The 19,575-nt window shown below is 42.5% G+C and overlaps 1 protein-coding gene across 1 annotated transcript in view; it reads left to right on the top strand.

Annotated features, from left to right (window-relative positions):
• HCN1 (hyperpolarization activated cyclic nucleotide gated potassium channel 1) overlaps window positions 1-14,054 on the top strand; it is a 248,871-nt gene extending 234,817 nt beyond the window's left edge. The window contains exons 7-8 of the mRNA XM_054986971.1: window positions 7,566-7,730; window positions 13,084-14,054. Coding sequence (XP_054842946.1) covers window positions 7,566-7,730; window positions 13,084-13,946 — 1,028 coding nt within the window. The 3' untranslated portion in view covers window positions 13,947-14,054. The remainder of the gene's footprint in view (window positions 1-7,565; window positions 7,731-13,083) is intronic.
• Window positions 14,055-19,575: the final 5,521 nt, after the last annotated feature.

The following is a 19,575-nucleotide window of genomic DNA, read 5'->3' as shown; positions in this document are numbered from 1 at the left end:
TCCATAGGCCCAGAAGGGGCTGCAGCTGCAGGAAGATGCAGCTCTGCTCAGGGCTTCCCGAGGCCTGTGAAGCTCTGGCCCAGCAACAGGAAGGCCCAGCACCACAGCAGGAAGGCTCAGGTGAGGTGGCCTGTCCCTCCAGAGAGTGCTGCGGCGAGAAGGCCAGGTGAGGCAGCCAGGCCCTTGTCAGGGCACCACAGCAGGAATCCTAGGCAAGGCAGCCCGTCTCTCCAGAGGGTGCTGCGGTGGGAAGCCTAGGTGAGGCCACCCATCTCTCTGGAGGGCGCTACAGCAGGAAGCCCAGGCAAGTCAGCCCATCCCTCCAGAGGGCGCCACAGCGAGAAGTCCAGGCAAAGTGACCTGACCCTCCAGGTCCAAACAGGCCTGATTTGGTCTCAGTCTGGCCACTGTGAAGCAAAGGAGTGCTGCTGGAGCAGCGCGATGAGCCCTGGATTGCTCCTGCACTCCTCAGCAGCCCAATTTTGGCATGTTTGCGGCTGAATTGGGCCTGTTTAGGGCTGAAATCGGCCTGCTGTGGAGCACAGGAGCCCTCCAGGGCCCATCGTGCCACCTCAGCAGCATTCCTGCACTCCATTTTCTAGAGCCTTTTAAAAAAAAAATGGGCTCTGTTGCTTGTATATGATAAATAAGATATGCAGGTAGGGTTACCAAAATGCATATGTAGCTTGGAATTCTCTTGGAACTGCAACAGATCTCCAAACTAGAGAGCTCATTTCCTCAGAAGAAAATGGCAGTTTCTCTGGTATCACATCCTTGCTGAGCTCCCTTGCCTCCACCCTCTCCAAGCTTCATCCCCAAATCTCAGGATTTTCCTAAGCTGGAGTTGGCTTCCATAATCTCAACACTTGTTTAAATTGCTGAAAATGTGTGACTTGAATCTTTTATACATGAACATAAGTGACAAGATTTCCTCTTCTAATAAGTCAACTACAGATGTGTCTGGTAAAAACAATGTTAAGCCGACATGTCTGTCTACCTTCAGTTACGAATCATTTAGTGAATCTAATCTTGGTATTGAATGGAGAGCATGTGGATTGTGTGTTTTCATGCGTTACAGAAGTAAGACAACACTACAACCCACAAACTATCTAAGCCAAAGACTTGCCAAGAAGTCAGTTTTATTTTTCTCATCACAAAAATGATCTGTGGATTGCAGCTCTCCTTTCTTAAACATTTTCTGGATGTGGTAGTAGCTGACTAAGCAAAATGGTTAAAATATTTTCATCTCCTAGCAGCCTTCCATTTCACTGAGAATGCCTCTCAGTTTTTCCTGGTTCAATAACACTGAGCAGCTTTAAATTCAGGAGAATGCTCTCAGTTGAGATCATTACTAGGATGAAGAGAAGAAAGTGATAGGTAAGATGGTCCTTAGCCATTGAGGAATACAGGAGTGGGAATTGTCAGTCTCCATGTGGGACCGGTAGTTCTCCTGGAATTACAACTGATCAGTTCTCCTGGAAGAAATGACAGCTTCAGAGGATAAGCTGTATGGTATCTTAGGCCCATTAGCTCCCTCCTCTCCCCAACCTTTCCCCTTCCCACGGAGTACCCTGCAATCTGCAGGAATCTCCTAAAATGGAATTGGTAAACCTGAACTGAACTCATTAAGATCGTTTTATTCTGTTTCTTTTTCTTTTTTTTCTCTTCTGTATATAGTTCAATGGAAATGTAATCTAAAAGTTTTACTAAATATCACTTTTGGGGTAAGATTCAGCACAAAAACTAAATAAAATTGAAATTAAGACCATTTTACCTTGCAAAAACAAAATGTAGAAGTCTGGACTTGTCTCTGAGACAGAAAGATGTACATGTCATTAAGGCGACTGATTCCTTCATCCATTTATGTAGCATGGTGAGAGGAATGTATATGCCTGAAGGTTTTTTTTAAAAAAATCCTCCTTGATCTCTAATTAAATGGCTGGCAAGAAAAACTGTCAATAAACATTTTCAATAACAAAATGTAATAATTTCTTAGTTTGCATGTTTTAAAAAAGAAGCAAACTTGCCTGTTTCCTAGTAATACATATTTCAGCCAACAAGAGGGCAAAATGTGTCTAAAGGTAGAACTCACTGAGCCCGATTTCTCCTTGATTTGATGAAAGCTACCATATGGCCTAGATAACAGCTTGCCCATTTAGACAGCAACATAATATGCCCAGTACATGATGAAACACCCACTTCCTACTGAGAAATTTAAGCTGAAGTCAGCTTTCCTCAGCTGGAAGGATAGAATTCATTATGGTTTTTAATCTGCTCTTCTGCAGCAGATGATGGAAAGACCTGGCATGGCTTGGCCGAGATGGGGCTATAAGAAAGGACTTTCATACATATATATAGTAGCTATGCAGAGCTGCAGTTATATTTTATCTGAATGATGCGGAACAATCTTTGTGGAAGTTTTATTTTTTTTTAAATCAACAAAACCAGTATTATTTTTAACTGTGTAAACAAACTTGTTTGTTCATAACTGCACAAGAAAATGTACTTAAGAAACAAAACACTGAAAAGGCATTGTAAGTCCCTTTCTTAGGAAACGTGATCTGTAACAGATTTGGAGCACAAAGTCTTTTGAATGTTCTGGAGTGTGCTGTTCTGTTTTCAGAGTTTCCCTTCAGAATTTGGCGTGACTTGTCCACTAACAATGAATTCTAATTAACGGGAAATCAAGGACAGTTAGAGATAGCATGCCTATTTTCCTGGGCAAGGGCTGAAACACTTTTGGACTCTGACAGAAGGGAAAGATTGTTTTATTTTGGGCCAAAAGTTTCCATTTGAGAGCTGGCTGGCAAGGAGCAGCTTTGAAAGGGAAAGAAGCAAACTTGCCTATTTCCTAGTAGTACATATTTCAGCCAATAAAAAGGCAAAACTGCAATGCTATAAATGAGTTAGGGATTGCTTTCCTTTTCAAAGAACCAGGGAACAGATAAAGGGATTTTAAAAAAAATTAAACCTGAACCAAAGCTGAATTGCCAGGCCCCCTGAATTTTGATCATCTGCAGGGTCCACAAACCCTTCTCTTATTTTTTGAGAATGAGACTCCAGCTATCCTGTATGTGGCCGGATCATCAACTAGGCTTTTTATTCACCTTTCAATCCTGCATCCATATTATTGCCGCAAGGCAACCGCATGCTGGTTATGCTGCTCATTTATTTTCAGATTTTAATCTAATATTGACGTGATGTTGCAAGTTAAGTAATTACATTGAGAAGCGTAATTTTATATGGGAAATTATGTGGCAGTAATTGGATCAGTGTCACTGTCAGCCAGGCATTACAATAATTCTCAGAGTAGCTGATCCTTCCCCCGCTCTGAAAGCATTGTAGAAATGGGGGAGAAAAGAGAGGCCTCCGATTTTTCTCACTTCCGTTCCAGAGAACAACATGAATCTCCTTACCAATGGTTCCAAGTAGTGGCTTCAATTAAATGCTGGCCCGGTAAGTGACACCAGTCTCAAAGCAATTTCCTCTGAGGAAAAGTGAAGGATTGATTTTGACTAAAAAGACTGTTGGTATCGACTTGAGAGACTGATAGAATCCTTTCTCCCTTATATAAAGCCTTAAATTTAAGAGCTCCAGATCGTCATAACTTAAATTTAACAATTAGCACTGATATGCCTGCCTGAAATATTGTTCCCCTGCATACATAGTGTTACAGAGCTGCTGTTGGTCATCTCCGTTCTATGTCCGTGAATTATAAGTTCTAAGCAACTTGGAATTGATATTTATGTATCGATAAATCATTCTTTGTGTTTGCAAAGTAGCAGATGAAAGAAGCAGACTCTTGGCTAGACATGGGCACGAACCAAAAAAATTTAACGAATCCGCAGTTCGTGGTTCAGTGCCGCTGCCGATCCTGCGGTCACGAATCGCAATGAACATTTTCCGTTGATGAACCAGTTTGCAGTTCGTAGGGCGCGGAACGCCCCCCGTGGCACTTAGAGAGCCCATATTTCCAGGGAGTCTTTTGCAGGCTCTCCTACAGCCATCACCCAAGTTTGGACAAGATTGCAAAAGGGATCTTGGAGTTATACCCTCTCCAATCCAAGGCCCCCAGGAAATTCCCACAAAAATCCAAGCTCAATTATACTCTCTGTCTCTCTCCCCAAAGGCTAGCAAGTGGCAAGCAAGAGCTCTGTCCCATTCCACTGCTCGCTGAAAGTGAAACCCAGCCTGGGAGCCCACAGCTATTTATAAGCACAGGTCCCATTGGGCAATTCAGGAGGTCTGTGTTTGGCCATCAGAGCTGCCTATCAGGGTTTGCAGGGATGAGATTGGAGTGCCCGTGGCTACAGGACACCCCCTTCCCCCTCCCTCCCCTGGGTGTCTTCTCCCAACTTGTAACCGCTTTGCAGCTCCGTGGTTGAAAGGAAGACCTGCCGATCAAGGTAAGCTGGGCTTCCATTTGGGTTTCCAGAGCGACAGAAGGAGCGCTGACAGAGTTCAGGCATTTCCCCGGCTCCGTTTCCAGGGGAATTGATTGCTGGCGCCTGACTATCTAGCTTCCCAGACAGCCGCCGAACACACAGAACCAGGCTTCTTCCGAACGCATGTTCGTTGGCCGTGGACAATCACGAACTGCCGGATCGCAATTGCGCGATCGCCAATTTCGTGTTTTTTCAGTTTTCTCGAAAGATCTGTCTTGTCTGTCCATGGCTCCAGTCTCCAGATTTAAGTATACACAAATTTAGCCCTATTCAGAGTTAGATATATTGACAAGTGGGGGATCCCTCCCCTACTAGGTCCTCTTTCCTTTCCCTGCCCCCTATAGCCTCTCCCCTTTTCCTGCTTCCTTATCTCCTTACCACCTTTGTCTGCCCCCCCATCTTCACCTTTCCCCCTTCTATCCCAAGAAACCTCTCCTCTATGGCCCAGTTGCATGGTACACAGCTGGCTGAGCCAGGCCCAGTTGCATGGTGGGGACTTCTGCAAGGACTTCTGTGAGGTACTTCATTTTTCCAATACTCCTTTCTCCACACTATTTCTTCTTTCCCTCCTCCTGGCAGCCTCCATATGCTTACCTTTTCCTATTTACTTCTCTCCTTCAAACTCAGTAGCATACGCAGGGAGGTACATTCTCCCCCACACATCAGCCAGGTAAGTGGTGGCGGAGGGTGGGAGCAGGGGATCCCTCACCCCCACCAGGTGACTGGTAACCCTATCTGAAACGATAACCACTACACTACACTGGCTTTTGTTGGGGTGGGGAGAGGCTGCTGTTGAGCAGTAGGCCGGTGCACCCATTGAGGCCAGGTAGGCGGTGGCCTCAGGTGCGGGGTGCCGGAGGGAGTGCCAGAGGAGACGCAGGGGGGCGGGAATGCGTGCCACAAAGCAGCAGCCTCCTATCCCTCCCGCCCCATGCCGCCACCAGCACAAGCCCCTGGCCAGGCGCAGCCGCCGCGGGCAGGCATCTGCGGCGGCACAGGCAACCGAGCAGGAGAGCTCGGAGGCTGCCCGCCGCAGTGATCAGGCCGGTGGCAGCGCGCGTGCTCCCGTGATGTTGTCACGCGTGATGTCATCATGCAGGCTGGTGGGCGCGCGCTTGCACACACGCAGGGGGGCACCCAGCCGGCCGCAAGCGCCACAAACCTTTGCCCGCCCCTGGCAGTAGCAGGTAACCAGGTGTGAGTGAATCATGCAACTCTTGTGGTATCAAGTCATGTGATGGTTGCTTCTGGGCCTGGTCCCAATGATTCTTTCCTCAAAGGCCAAAACAGCCCTGGAAAGGGACCTGGCCCCTCCCTCCTGCCTGTTCCTGGCATAAACTAAGCATAGAATACTGACCTAACTGTTACTTGGTTTCCTAGCAACAGACACTGAGGTCATCTGGTTAAAGCTACAGGAGTTCCTTTAATCATGGGAGGGGGGAATTGAACCTCCAGTGTATTTTTTTAGATTTCAGGTTTTTCTGCAAACCTGGAGCATTTTTCAGGTGTGTAGGAAAATCTATCTAGTCCATGGATCCAGTCCTGGGATTTAAGTATCGTCAGATCAGACTCTCATATAAGATATTTCCCTCCCACTAGTATAACACTGTGTTCCCCCAATGTATGGGTTTCTGTCCAGCAAGTATAATTTGAGAACAGTATCATTCTGATAGCCACGTACTTATTTTAACTAGTGAATAACTTCTATTGCATCAACAATAAATTGCTTATTGTTTTATCATCTATTAGTGGAACAAGTTTTTTAAGAGGTTTCTTAGGAAACTGAAAGGATTTCTTGGTGAGTTGCAGTAATTTTCCTTCTGTCTTGCAAAAGTGCTTCCCCTTTTACACAAGCAGAGTAGCCATAAATATAACATTGAACAACATTGGTCTCCAGGGACCAGGCTGCCTGCCAGCAATGGCATAGGGCATGTGAGTCAATGGTTCCTCATGGCATTGTTTCAGTTACAGGAGTTCCCAGCATAACACTGATGCTGACCCCAAGTTAATTTACTGTGATCCATCTATTAATGATTTAACCTCCTAGTATGTTGGATTTTATTGATGCAGTTCCATTCTTACTGGCATATTCATCCGCTGTAATAGTGTTTATTGCTCTCAGTATCTCAATAAAAGTGACATTCACGCTAGTAGTGATGCTAATTCAGAAGACTTCCTTCTAATGTTGATGACAGTTCTAATTTGCACAGAAGGTAATCCAACACTTACTAGTCTAGTAAAGATGTTTATTGCATGAGCACTGCTGCAAATGTTGAATCTTGGAGGTGAGATTGGTCTGCTTTGAAAGTATATCTTCATATTACTCTTATGCCTCAGATTAATGAACCCTAATAAACAATTCAGGCAAAATTCAACAGTAATTGTGAACAGTGATGGCCACTAGCATAGATTCAGAATATTCAGAAGTAGTAAACTTCTGAAACTAAGTGCTAGGAGGTGCCATCAGGAGAGGGCCATGACCTCCATGCCCTGTTCGTTGGCCCTCCAGGGCAAATGATTGGCTGCCATGAGAAATAGAATACTGGACTGGATGGATCACTGGTTTGATCTAGCATAGTTTTTCTTAAGAGGCACCAAACCAATTGGGGAGGGAGCGCAATTTCTCCACTCCTGGAGACAACAGCAAGGGGCATCTGTGTCCCATTTTCTTTTCCCTCCCTTCCCACCCATCACCAACATGTATGGAGCAGAGGAAGAGGCACACTGGGGAAAACTTCTGTGAGTACACCACTGCCCAACACTGTGGGGAAGGTGAATGAGAGGATGAATGTTCCGCTAGAAGGAAAAAATAGCTTCCTGCCCAGATGGTTCTCCTATAGAATCCTCACCAATAGATGAAGGTTGATTAAGAAAATACTTTGAGAACATCTGGTGGTCACAGGAACGTGTCATAAGTAACCTAAATTTTATGCAAGTATTTGTTCTATCAAAGTTGTTTGTGCTGCCGTTTCTCATTGATTAAACTCATGTTTCCTTTCAAAACATAGGAAACACCACAGCTGGGTTTAAAATTGTTATTTCCTGCACCATTTTTCTTTTCAGTGTCCATATCTTCCTGTTCCCTCCATTTTCTGTGTTCTTTCATTTTCTGTACTCCAGAGATCTGTCTTCTGACCAAAGGCCGCCGCACTGCCAGTGTACGAGCTGACACTTACTGCCGATTGTATTCTCTTTCTGTGGACAATTTTAACGAGGTTTTGGAAGAATACCCCATGATGAGAAGAGCATTTGAAACAGTAGCCATTGACAGATTGGACAGGATAGGTATGTTCTTTTAATATTATTCTTAATCAAACACAATCCTATCCCTTCTTTGGGTTATGGGAAGAAAAGTTTTGTACCTAGCAATATAAACAACTGTACAGAATTTCTATAGATACAATTTAATTTTGTTTTTCTCATTTATATGCTTTATTCCAGAGCTTGGGGCAGGGTTAGAAATTACAGCTATTAACCTGCAAAAAAAATGTTAATGTTATAATAAAGTTTAATACAGTTAAGCTGCTAAACACAAATTCTAATTTCCTCAATGAACCCTGTCCTTCAAAAGTCAGGCTAAGCAAGAGTCTTATCCCCCTTCAGTCAGTTGCTTAAGCTTCCTAGGCCGATTCCAGATGACTAACCTTAAGGCGTTTCATGCCGCCCTCTTCCGGATCGCGACGGGGAAAATGCGAAATATCGCGTTTCCTCACGCGAGTTTTGCGCGACGACGTGAGGAAACGCAATATTTCGCATTTTCCCCGTCGCGATCCGGAAGAAGGCGGCATGAAACGCCTTAAGGTTAGTCATCTGGAATCGGCCAATGTCCCCAAAGCATGTGAGATCCATATATGGGGGAGCATCCATTAATTTTTTTGTCATTTGATCTTCATATTTCTTAGTTTTAAGTACAGGCCATTACAAGCACTTTAAATTATATATTCTAGAAAACAGTAGGAATCCAGTGTGAAATACTGAGCGCAGGTGCAGTAAACACCTGGAATCCTGTCTTGCCCAACTGTTTGTTCTGAAGAATCATCAGGGACTGGCCCATACATGGAGCTTTAACCTGAGACTAAGATTGCCAACCTCCAGGTAGTGGCTGGAGATCTCCCAGAATTACAACTCATCTCCAGGCCACAGATAGCAGTTCCCCTGGAGAAACTGGCAGCTCTATGACATTATACCATGCTGAGATCCCTCCCCTCCCCAAACCCCACCCTGTCCAGGCTCCACCCCCCAAATCTCCAGGAATTTCCCAAACCTAGAGCTGACAGCCCTACCTGAGACTGATAACTGAGTTAGTAATTTATGCATCTAACACTGCTGGTCACTTCCACATTCAAGCCACACTTTTTGAAAACGCTCTCTTTTTAATCATAAAATTTATGTTGGCTGACAATATAAAATGAGCTTCTGGACATGCTTAGAATGCGCTTGTTTTTAAATCTATTGTTAGTCTATCCTATATAGCTGTAGCTCCAGAACACACACATGCCACATTGAGGACTTCTAAGGCTTGATAATATAGATGGCAAACACAGCGATGTCCCAGAGTCTTGCAGGGGTGGAGGGGAGTTGTGCAGTCCCTGTCCCTGAGCTTGAATGGCCCAAATGCTGGGAAGCCTTTGCAACTCCCACATAATAATATTATAGAGGCTTTATTGTTTTCAGCTTTTTGCCTTGTTTGGCCTTTATTTCCTTGACCCTTGAAGTTCATGCTGAGCCAACGAAAACGTTCTCCACAAAGCTTCAGAAGCAATACTTTCAGACTGAAAATGCACCAGCTTCCTCACCATCCAGTCGAACCTTTAAAATCCTTGTTGGAAGAATGCTTGCCCATCTCCTTCAGGTAGCACCCATACACTTAGATTGAAAGTAGACTAACAAAATAGAGCTCTGTGCAGAATGTACAGATGCTCATTTTACATTGTGAATTAATTCAGAACATTTCATTGACATCAAAATGATTATCTGAACACTACTAGCTGGGCACATTTTCATTCCAAGCTGCATAATCACAAGTTTTGTCCAACCTTGATATTCAGTGTACTTAAATTAGGCCACCCCCCTCTAGACTCTGACCATCTCTAGATGCTTAGCAAGCCCTAAGAAATGGGACTAGCTTCCTTTAGTATACAGATACATCTCCCTTGGCCAGAGATTCATGCCCAGTGTTGAGTGAATTTCAGAAGGCACAGGTTAGAAAGAGGCTGAAAATTGCAAGCAACATTGCAAGATGGTCAAAATACCACCACCACCACCCCTTTGAAAAGAGTTCTAAAGTTGTTCTCAATTGCCAGGTCCCCTTGTGAGCCACCATGCCGTATTACCTCTCACAGCTGCTGCTCTAATGGTAGCTGCTGTTGTTTTTGGATCAGCATGACACAGAGGGAGATCTGCTCTTAGTTCCCCTTATCCTCCCTGGTGCCCTGGAGACAAAAATATCTTTCCCAGGCTCCCTTGTCATAGCTGCATTCAGAGTGGCAGTGAGAGGGAAACAGTCAAGAGAGAAAGAGAACAAGGCTGCTTTGGCACACATTGCATAATGCATTCTCAGTGCGCTTTGGCAATCATTTGCAACTGGATTTTCCTGTTCACATGAGAAAATGCAGCTGCAAACAATTACTAAAGTGCATTTTCCAATGTGTGTGAAAACAGCCCAAGACATCTTTCCCTTCCCTACCACCATTATCAACCACAGCCCCAGAGAGGAGAAGGGGAAGACAGGGAGAGGCTGACTGTTCTCCATTTCTAATGCCACTGCAGGAGCAGCAGCAGGAACCAGGTAAGTGGGTGAAAGTGGGAGAGAGAATTCAGCCGTCTTAATACTTATAGGGTTGCCAGCCTGGCAGAACCCTGGAAACAGCATTGCCGACACCATAAGTTCATTTCCAGGCAAAGACCCAGAAGTGACATCACAAACACTCCATGACACAGTAGGTAAAAGACCATAGAGATCAGTGGCATCCCTAGAGCCTCACTGTAGCATGTGACATCACTCCTGGGATTTTGCCTGGAAATGATGTCATGGTGTTGGCAATGCAGTTTTCAGGGCTCTCCCAGGCTGGTTTCCACCCCCCCCCCTTTTATTCTTCTGCCACCACATTGATTGGCAGCAGAAAATTTGGTACAACGGTAGGGTATTGTCCACCTGGCAATCCTAAATGCTGACTTTGTATTAAAGATGCCTTTTGCAAGCATCTGAAATTCATTCTCCAAACCAGAGAATAAGAACTAGGCATCACCGTAGATATGAAACCCCCCCCCCCCCCACACACACACACTCCATTGTTACTTGGAAGCACAAAGAGAAAAGTTTTGCTTTCACTCCTACTTTTAATTATGCAGAACAGCCCTGCATCTACCATTTTGGGGGAAGAATTTTTAAAGGTTTCTGCAAGGTGGTGGGGGGAGCAGCATGCAAGAGGTGATGAAGCCGTAAAGGAAGGACAGGCTGGCACCCACCCTTCCGCTGCCTTTTACAATCATAGCCAGCCCAATTTCAACCATGAGGGCCAGAAACTTTCAATGCAAAGAGAGCTGAGAGTCTAAATAATTGTGCTCGAAGGCAAACACTGAAGATGAGTCTTCCTAAATCAAATATTTAAGCCATTAAAAAGCTTCTTTTAAAAAGCTCACTCTGTTCCATTACATTAAATGCCCAAGTCATTCTATGAATAAGAAACGTATTACTGTAAGAGAGAGAGGGAGCACGAGGAAAGTTTTAAGCAGGGCTTTTTTTCAGCTGGAACGCGGGGGACGGAGTTCCAGAACCTCTTGAAAATGGTCACATGGCTGGTGGCCCTGCCCCCTGATCTCCAGACAGAGGGGAGTTTAGATTGACCTCCGTGCCGCCATGCAGCGCAGAGGGCAATCTAATCTCCTCTCTGTCTGGAGATCAGGGGGCGGGGCCACCAGCCATGTGACCATTTTCACCGAGGGCAACCCACTGAGTTCCATCACCTATTTTCCCAGAAAAAAAGCCCTGGTTTTAAGTAATCTAAAGAGCTTCCGAAAGCTTTTGCATGCCCCTTGAGGATCTAAGTCTGGATATCATGGTTCTGATTATTAGTTGTATGTGGGTGCCATCAACATTCTCAGCCAAATTAACGTTACACGTATTAGGGCTGGTGAGCCTCAAAGCTGGTTTCCTTCCCCTAATGGTGTGTCATATACAACCAGCATCTGTATTTTGGGTCTAGCGCACACGTTATGGCTGCCACATCAAGGCTGCTTTTTTTTAAAAAAAAAATGGTTCGTGTGGAACACGTCATTGCACAGATTGGCCAGTTTTCTTGATGTCATCACAGACCCTTCTTTGGCTGAAACCAGTGGCCTGGGGACAATCGCTCAACCCACGTGGTGAACCAATTCAGGCAGTGGGCAAGGTAATTCTCCATTTCACCAGCCCCAAGTTATCCAAGTGATTGCCCAGGTTCACAGAGCATGCGTTACCCTCCCTCAGCACTGCAGCCCCTTTGGCTAAGTAAGCCCAAATAAATAATAATGCGGATTTGTCCACACTTCAGGTTATTGCATGGGTTTGAGATTGCCACAAAATCTATGGAGCTATAGAAATCAAGTTTGATTGTTTTGTTGGTTTGCTCGCTTGTTTTTAGGATTTTAGCCACAGGGAAAAATATTTGTTACAAGGAACACGCAAGTAGAAAAGGAGAAATACTTTTGGGAAGTGGGCTTGTGAACAGCAATAATAGATAGACAAGGTCTTCTGTTTACTTGCAGAGACCCTTATTACACAACCAGGTTCATATTAGTTCAAAGACATAAAGAAAGATTCCTCTTCTTAATCGGGTGGTCAGTGCTTACCAGTGTTTAATAATTAGTTCTAGGCAATGTGTTAAATGCGTATATGTATTTATAACTTACATTTAACTTTTATGAAATTGAGACAGCTTGACAAGGAGAGAGACAGACTCTTTAACACTTAGGATCTCGTTGCTGCCTTTCCCTTCATCTCCACTGTCATTAAACTGATATTATTAGATGGTGAGGAATATTTGCTCATTAAGAGTCAATACAGCAGCAGAAGCAGTAGGCATTTGGGGTTTGTCATCAATAACTAGCAAAATGCCATCATTGGAATGGATAGGATGTTTATGGGGATTGCTCTGATAGTTTTTGGGATGCAGAGCAAGTAAAATCAAAGATCATCGCTTGTGTTTTCTGTGCAAAAAGATACACTTGTGGGACCCATGACAAGGAAGGCAATGCCACACACTGCCAGCTTTTGTAGTCACCATAATAGGGTTGGCATAAGCATTCTGGTTTCTCCATAAGAGAGGGATGCACTTGAGGACCCCATCAGGGCATTCCTTATCCGTAGTGAATTCAGTGACTGCAGCCCTTAAGATCGAGCTTTCCCCTCCCTGCATAGCTTTTCATCTGCCTGGTTCCATCCTCAGTTATATTTCTTGGCCATGCTCAAACGCGACAGGGAACTTGGGGATATAGAGCGACTGTGGCTAATGACGGTCTTTAATTCTTTTTACCATGATCTTAAATTGCCTTGATGCAAACTGTTGTTTTTGCCTATCTCCTGCCACGTTGGGAATTTGCTAACTTACCTGCCCTCTGTGTCCATTTTACCACCCTATCCCTCATGCCCTCCCCAAAGGAAAGAAAAACTCACTTCTTCTGCAGAAATTCCAAAAAGATCTCAATACAGGTGTTTTCAACAACCAAGAGAGCGAGATTTTGAAGCAGATAGTAAAACATGACCGAGAGATGGTGCAGACTGTTGTTCCGGTGAATTTGCAGCAAATGTCAGCGCTGAATTCTAGCACTCCCATCGCAGCCTCATCGATGCAGATCAGGATGCAGTCCCCGCCTGTGTATTCTGTACCCAACCTCTCTCATGGGAGCCTGAATTCTCCAACCCCAAGCACACAGACGCCCCAACAAGCTGCTGCTTTCTCACCCTGCTCCTACCCTTCAGCGGTCTGTAGCCCTCCGATTCAAAGCCCTCTAGCTGGTCGGACTTTTCAATATGCAACACCTACAACTTCACAGTTGTCACTACTGCAGCAGCAACAACAGCCGCCACCACCACCACCACCACCACCACAGCAGTTGCCGCAGGCACAGCAAATACCTAGCACATCACAGAAGAACGATGTCCATAAGAGCACGCAAGCTCTTCACAATGCTAGTCTAACGAGAGAGGTGAGGCCTCTCTCTGCTTCACAGCCTTCTTTGCCCCATGAGGTTTCTGCTATGGTTTCTAGACCTCATCCAACAGTGGGAGAATCTTTAGCTTCCATTCCACAGCCGGTCTCAAGTTTCCAAAGCACAGGCATCCAGGCTGGAAGCAAAGGCACAGTGCCGCAAAGAGTTGCCCTTTTCCGCCAGATGTCTTCAGGAGCAATTCCACCCACGCGAGGGGCCACGCAGTCCACAGCCATGCCACCAAGGGATTCTTCCACAGTCTTAAACACTGAACTAGAGGGAGATAAACCACGGTTTGCTTCAAACTTATGATCCATGCAGATTTATGAATAAAGCAGAGACATTGACGTAAACTGAGATCACTTCATGAAACAATGTTAACATATTTTCTGATAAACTCCAGCGGTCTTCTATGAAAAGGAAAACTGTAGACAAATCTAACTCTTAAATTCGAATGTACAATATAGACAGACAGACATCCAAAAGAAGAGAGAGATCCAAATGGCCTCTCATGTCTTCCTTTCTTACAAATCATTAAATGAGTCTAAAACCATTGGTTGTAATATGATTTGTTTTTAACCTAGTTCTCTGTTTATAAAGAGATTTCCTGTACTGTTGGAAACTGAAATTCCATGGTAAAATGACAGTATTATTAACTCTAGGACCTAAGCCACAAATTAAATTCAATTAGTACAATACAAGTTAGTGTGGAATTAGAAGCTGTTAAACAATATTTTTATTTGTATTAATCAAAAAGAATTGAGTCATATTTCCCTTGTAGAGGTCCGGTTTCCTTTTTTGGGTGCTTTACATTCAGGTTTGATTGAAAGACCAATTAAATTCTATCTACAGAAGGTCTAGCATTACTGCTGTTCTGGATGAAATCTAACCTCAGAATCATTCTTTTTTCAGAAAGCTGGGTGAACTTCTGTCTTCATATTGAAAAAAAATTTAGTGGAGACTCATTAATCTCGCTGTAAATAACTTTTTAGACCCAAATAATCACAACAAAAATAGCTCCTGTGTAGTGTACCATTGCAAAGTATTTGTTTAGAAATTTAGTTTCCAGCTCTTCATGCCAAAATATAACATTTTAAAATTTTACTAACTATAAAATGCAGCACAATTGTAATGCAATGGCTTGAGACCTACAATGCTACTTTTTCATGCAGTGTTTTTATGCAAAATTGTATGCTTGATCCTGCTATATGTATTTCACCAAGACCATCACCTTTCTGTTCTTTTCCCTGGACAGTGACTGAAAATATTCCATGCATGCTTGTTTTGGGTTTGTTTTTGGACGGGGTTTTTTTTGGCATAAAACAAACCAAAAGATGAACAAAAAATATATCTTGCACCCCAGTATTAGATTCAGTCAGCGGGGGAGGGGGGGTGAATCCAAAATATATCTTAAGTTTAGAAAACAATAAATGTGAATTGGCATTTTATTTCCTATGCTGACTGAAGTTAGAAAGTGATTTTATTTGAAATTTTTTGAATGAATGCTTTTGTCAACCACTGCTTTCGTTAGGCTTTCAAGCGTGTTCTCTGTCCTCACTGTAGTTTTGTAGTCGACTGTGGTGATATTTTTACAAACAACTAAGTATACTATAACATCCTGTCTGTCTGGGAATGCACGACTCGCTTAGTGTGTACTAGAATAATTTGGACAACATATCCTACTACAGCATGTAGTTTCAACCATAGAAATGAGGTTTGTGTTTTTTTTTCTTTGTAATGTTTGCACAAAAAAGGAGGATACTGTAACAGAAGGCAGGGTTAAAGCATACGGTTTTGTAAAACTTTTTTTTTTCATTTGCTCTGCTCTTTTTCTTATGACTTGGGGTGTTTCCAAATGGTTCTTTTTCCAGGTGTCAGCTGCGGGCATGAACACCTACTACCCTATCAACATCTGTCACATTAGTGAGTATGCGGTGCCTAACCATTCACCCTCCTAAAGATGTGAATAGATGTTGGTGACAGCCGCATGAGAGAGTAGTGGCTGTGCCACTGTGGGTAATATATAAACCAGCCTCAGTGTTTTGGTCACCTGCTAGGACTATGTGTTCATCCCCTTTAGTCAAGGTGGCAGACAAGGAACTGCATGGTTCCACGTAAAATAGCAAAGTCTAGAAGAGCAATTGTTGCACCTCAGCCCCATGACAGTTGGTGGTTGTGGTACTCTTCCCCCTACTTCCAGTTTAACACTACACTACAAAACCAGACATGGTAAAAATTGAACAAACCTGTGCCATCCTTCCTGCAAAGGATGTCTCTTAGCAAACTATTAGTGCCTGAGGAAAGGAGCTGAGCAAAGGGTGAAACTGGCCATGTTGTAATTGAACCACATTCCAAACTGCAATATTTGATCCTTTTGCCCAAAACAGCCCATACATAGTAAGGGAATGTGCCCATTAATAATGGTGTCACTGGGGAATGTAAGAACAAAGTGGCATCTCACAGAACTACATGTTGTGGTGTTTCCAGTTTGAGCTTGTTCTAATTATGACCAAGACCACAATCCAGCAGGTACTTGTCCAGTACAAGCTGCATCCATTTCAGTGAGTGGAGCTCAGTGGATTGCCTCCAAAGGTTTTAGCCTTTGAAGCTTAAAAGAGCCTTTATAGAAGTGTCATTGTCCTCAATGACTACATCTGTGGAACCAGGTGGCTTGAGGAGCAATGTCCAAACATCATCATGTTGCCTGCTATGCCTCTTTTCTCAAATGGTATTTCAAATGCCTAAATAAATTAACAACTCTTTAAAAAGTTTTAAAGCGAATCCTACTTCCCAAGTGAAATCAAGTTAATGATGTCATTCCATGAATATGATGCTAGCGGTAAATGGGAGTGGTCAGGAATCACATACTAGGAATGTAACTTTGAAGTGTTATGGATGAACTGCAAAACCTTATTTTTTGGTACAATAGGACCCTGACTTTATTTTAATACTGATAATAAATTATATCCAATTTATGATGAATCATATTGTGGTCCTTAAAACTGTTCAAGGTTTACATTTGATAGGCGTATAAATGGAGTTGGTAGTGAACTATTTTTATACATATGTTTATTTTATTTTAAGTACAATAAATAAGCATTAACATACACGATCTTTCATTGAAACCATAAAATGAAAAAAATATTTTTAATGACTTTGTAATAGAATGGGCAAAATCTAAGGTTTGTAAGTTACTTAAAAGTGGTACAGGGTATAAAAACTATATACATATATATATGTATGTATGAATGTATATATATATATATATATTTAGGTTATAAAACATATGACTCATTCCTGTAATATAAAGAATATCCATTGCTATTTTGAGAACTGACCTATTTTTCTCTGTATATATATATAAAAAAAGCCCTTAAATACGGCATCTCACATCTGTATAGGATGAAATGTATTTATGATAAGATTGGATCATGTCGCTGCTGAAAAGACAATACATCAAACTGATTCTTACAATGACTGTATGATCAGGGATGAGTTAGACATTTTTTTTCTTTTGTCTTTGCTCAAAGCCATAAATATATATATAAATATAAAAATTATTAATAAATTGAACAAAAATATAAAACAATAAAACATGAATATTTTATTTGATCTGTGATGTTTCTAACCAACAATGGTATGTTACTTCAATAGGAACCAGAGCTTTTTCTTAGCTTACAAGTTTTGAAATAAATAAATAGAAAGTATCATAAAATACATACAGGGTTAGACCATACAACAGCTGGAATTGACCAGAAGGCAAAAGAGAGGCCTTCAGACAGAGTCTTTCTGATACAAAATAATTTTGCAGAGGTTAGCTTTGTCAAGAATATGCCACATGATGGTGTCATGGAAGGATGTGCCATTGGTTCCACATTAGAAATACAGTGATGGTTGAAGAGCCTAGGCTAATTTGCATATTTAATTTACATATTCCCTCATGAATTTTGGAGACATGTCATTTGTGTTCTGAAATATGTCTAACCAGTGCAAAGGGGGCCAAAGAAATGTCACTCGGTACCTGAAAACTCCAGGTATAAGGATTTCTGGGAATGGGAAAGCATGTGGAATATTTTCATGAGCACACCGAAGAACGTGTCCACTCGTTTCAGAAAAGATGGCTGCCCTGCAAATGTGCAGGAATGCCTTCACTGAAGTGAGGAGGCAATTTAATTTATTCAGAACACTTCACTGATGCAGGCCATAAATAAATATAAAATATATACTACATCCAGGAAGCAACGAATTGTCAAGTCACAATAAAATGCCAATCAGCAGTACAATTACACCAGCCATGCACTACTACTTGCATCTCCTTTGATATATTATCAGTGACATTTTCTTACTTCCTATACTAAATCATTCCAGAGTGTAAGGAACACCGTCAGTTAAGGTTCAGAAGATTACTGTTATCACTTTAGATGTAACTAAACAGGCTTTCTGACAATGGCTATAGTCTGATTGTTCAAACTGCAGAGCACACGTGGGTGCAGAAGCAATCCTAGACCTTTGATCTGGTCATTTAAATGGACTACAACACCTTTCACAGGTAAACCAATCCTTTCTGGAAGAGTAACATTCCCTACTAGTGTCATCTCCATCTTTTCCGGTTTCCATTTCAGTTATTCACTCTCATCTTCTTGACCACAGCTTCCAGGTACTGGACACACATCCAATTACTGAGTTACAGAAGCCTACCATAGTCACTGATGACATCTAATGATCTTACTGAACAGTATACATGTTGAATAACAGTAGTGAGAAGGATGACTCAGCAACACCAATAATACTTTTATGGTTCCACTATAAAAAACACTAGAACCAATTAAAAGCAGCCCCTGAAATTCCAACCACATTTCCTAATGGACCAGGAATGGAACAATCAGCTTCTGAAGAGTCAATAAAATCAGCATGTAAATAATCTCCTTATCTATTTGTACATTTAGAATATCCTTCAAGACCCCAAAAGCAGTATCTGACCATAGTCAGGCATGAAGCTAGATTGAAAAGTTTCAACAAAATAGGTACAAGGTAGGTAAATAGGTAGAATGTGCCATTCTTGGATGTTTCAGTGTCTTATAAATTATGCCTTAAAATCCAGTAGCACTGTAAAGACCAACAAGATTTTCAGCTTTCGAGAATCAAAGCTCCTTTCATCAGATACCACAGCCTTGACTCTTGAAAGCTTATGCTGTAAAAATCTTGTTTTTTCAGGTGCTGCTGAACTTGAATCCTGCTGTTCTACTGCAGATCAACATGGATACCCAACTGAAACTATTATTAATTATATGTGATGCATAGTGACTTGCTTAAAGCTACCCACTTAACTCCATGGGAAAAATTAAATTGGACCAGGAAAAGCAAAAGAAACAAGGTGCAATGGGTGAATAATTTTATTGTGATTCTAGATCCCAACATCAAAAAGAGTCCAGTAGCACCTTTAAGACTAACCAATTTTATTATAGCATAAGCTTTCGAGAATCAAGTTCTCTTCATCAGATGCCTGATCAAAACTGGGCAGATACAGAAGAGGAGGGGGAAAGAGAGAGAAAGAGAGGAAAGAGGGGGGCATAAATCACAAGAGGACAGAATGCAATTAGCATGGAGGCAATCAAAACATTCCTTTGCTTGGAAATGTAAACATCTCCTTTTGGTGTGCAGTCAGTTTGCTGTATTTGTAGCAGTGAAGGTATCCAATTCCTATGTAGTATAAGCCTTCGGTAACCACAGCTCTCCCTGCCAGCTGCATCTGGGCTTTCGGGGACCACAGGTCTCTTTGTCAGATGCAGCTGGCAGGGAGAGCTGTGGTTACCGAAGGCTTATACTACATAGGAATTGGATACCTTCACTGCTACAAATACAGCAAACTGACTGCACACCAAAAGGAGATGTTTACATTTCCAAGCAAAGGAATGTTTTGATTGCCTCCATGCTAATTGCA

The sequence above is a fragment of the Eublepharis macularius genome, chromosome 8, assembly GCF_028583425.1.
Source record: "Eublepharis macularius isolate TG4126 chromosome 8, MPM_Emac_v1.0, whole genome shotgun sequence".
Taxonomy (NCBI): domain Eukaryota; kingdom Metazoa; phylum Chordata; class Lepidosauria; order Squamata; family Eublepharidae; genus Eublepharis; species Eublepharis macularius.
This window is presented reverse-complemented; position numbering and strand designations above follow the sequence as displayed.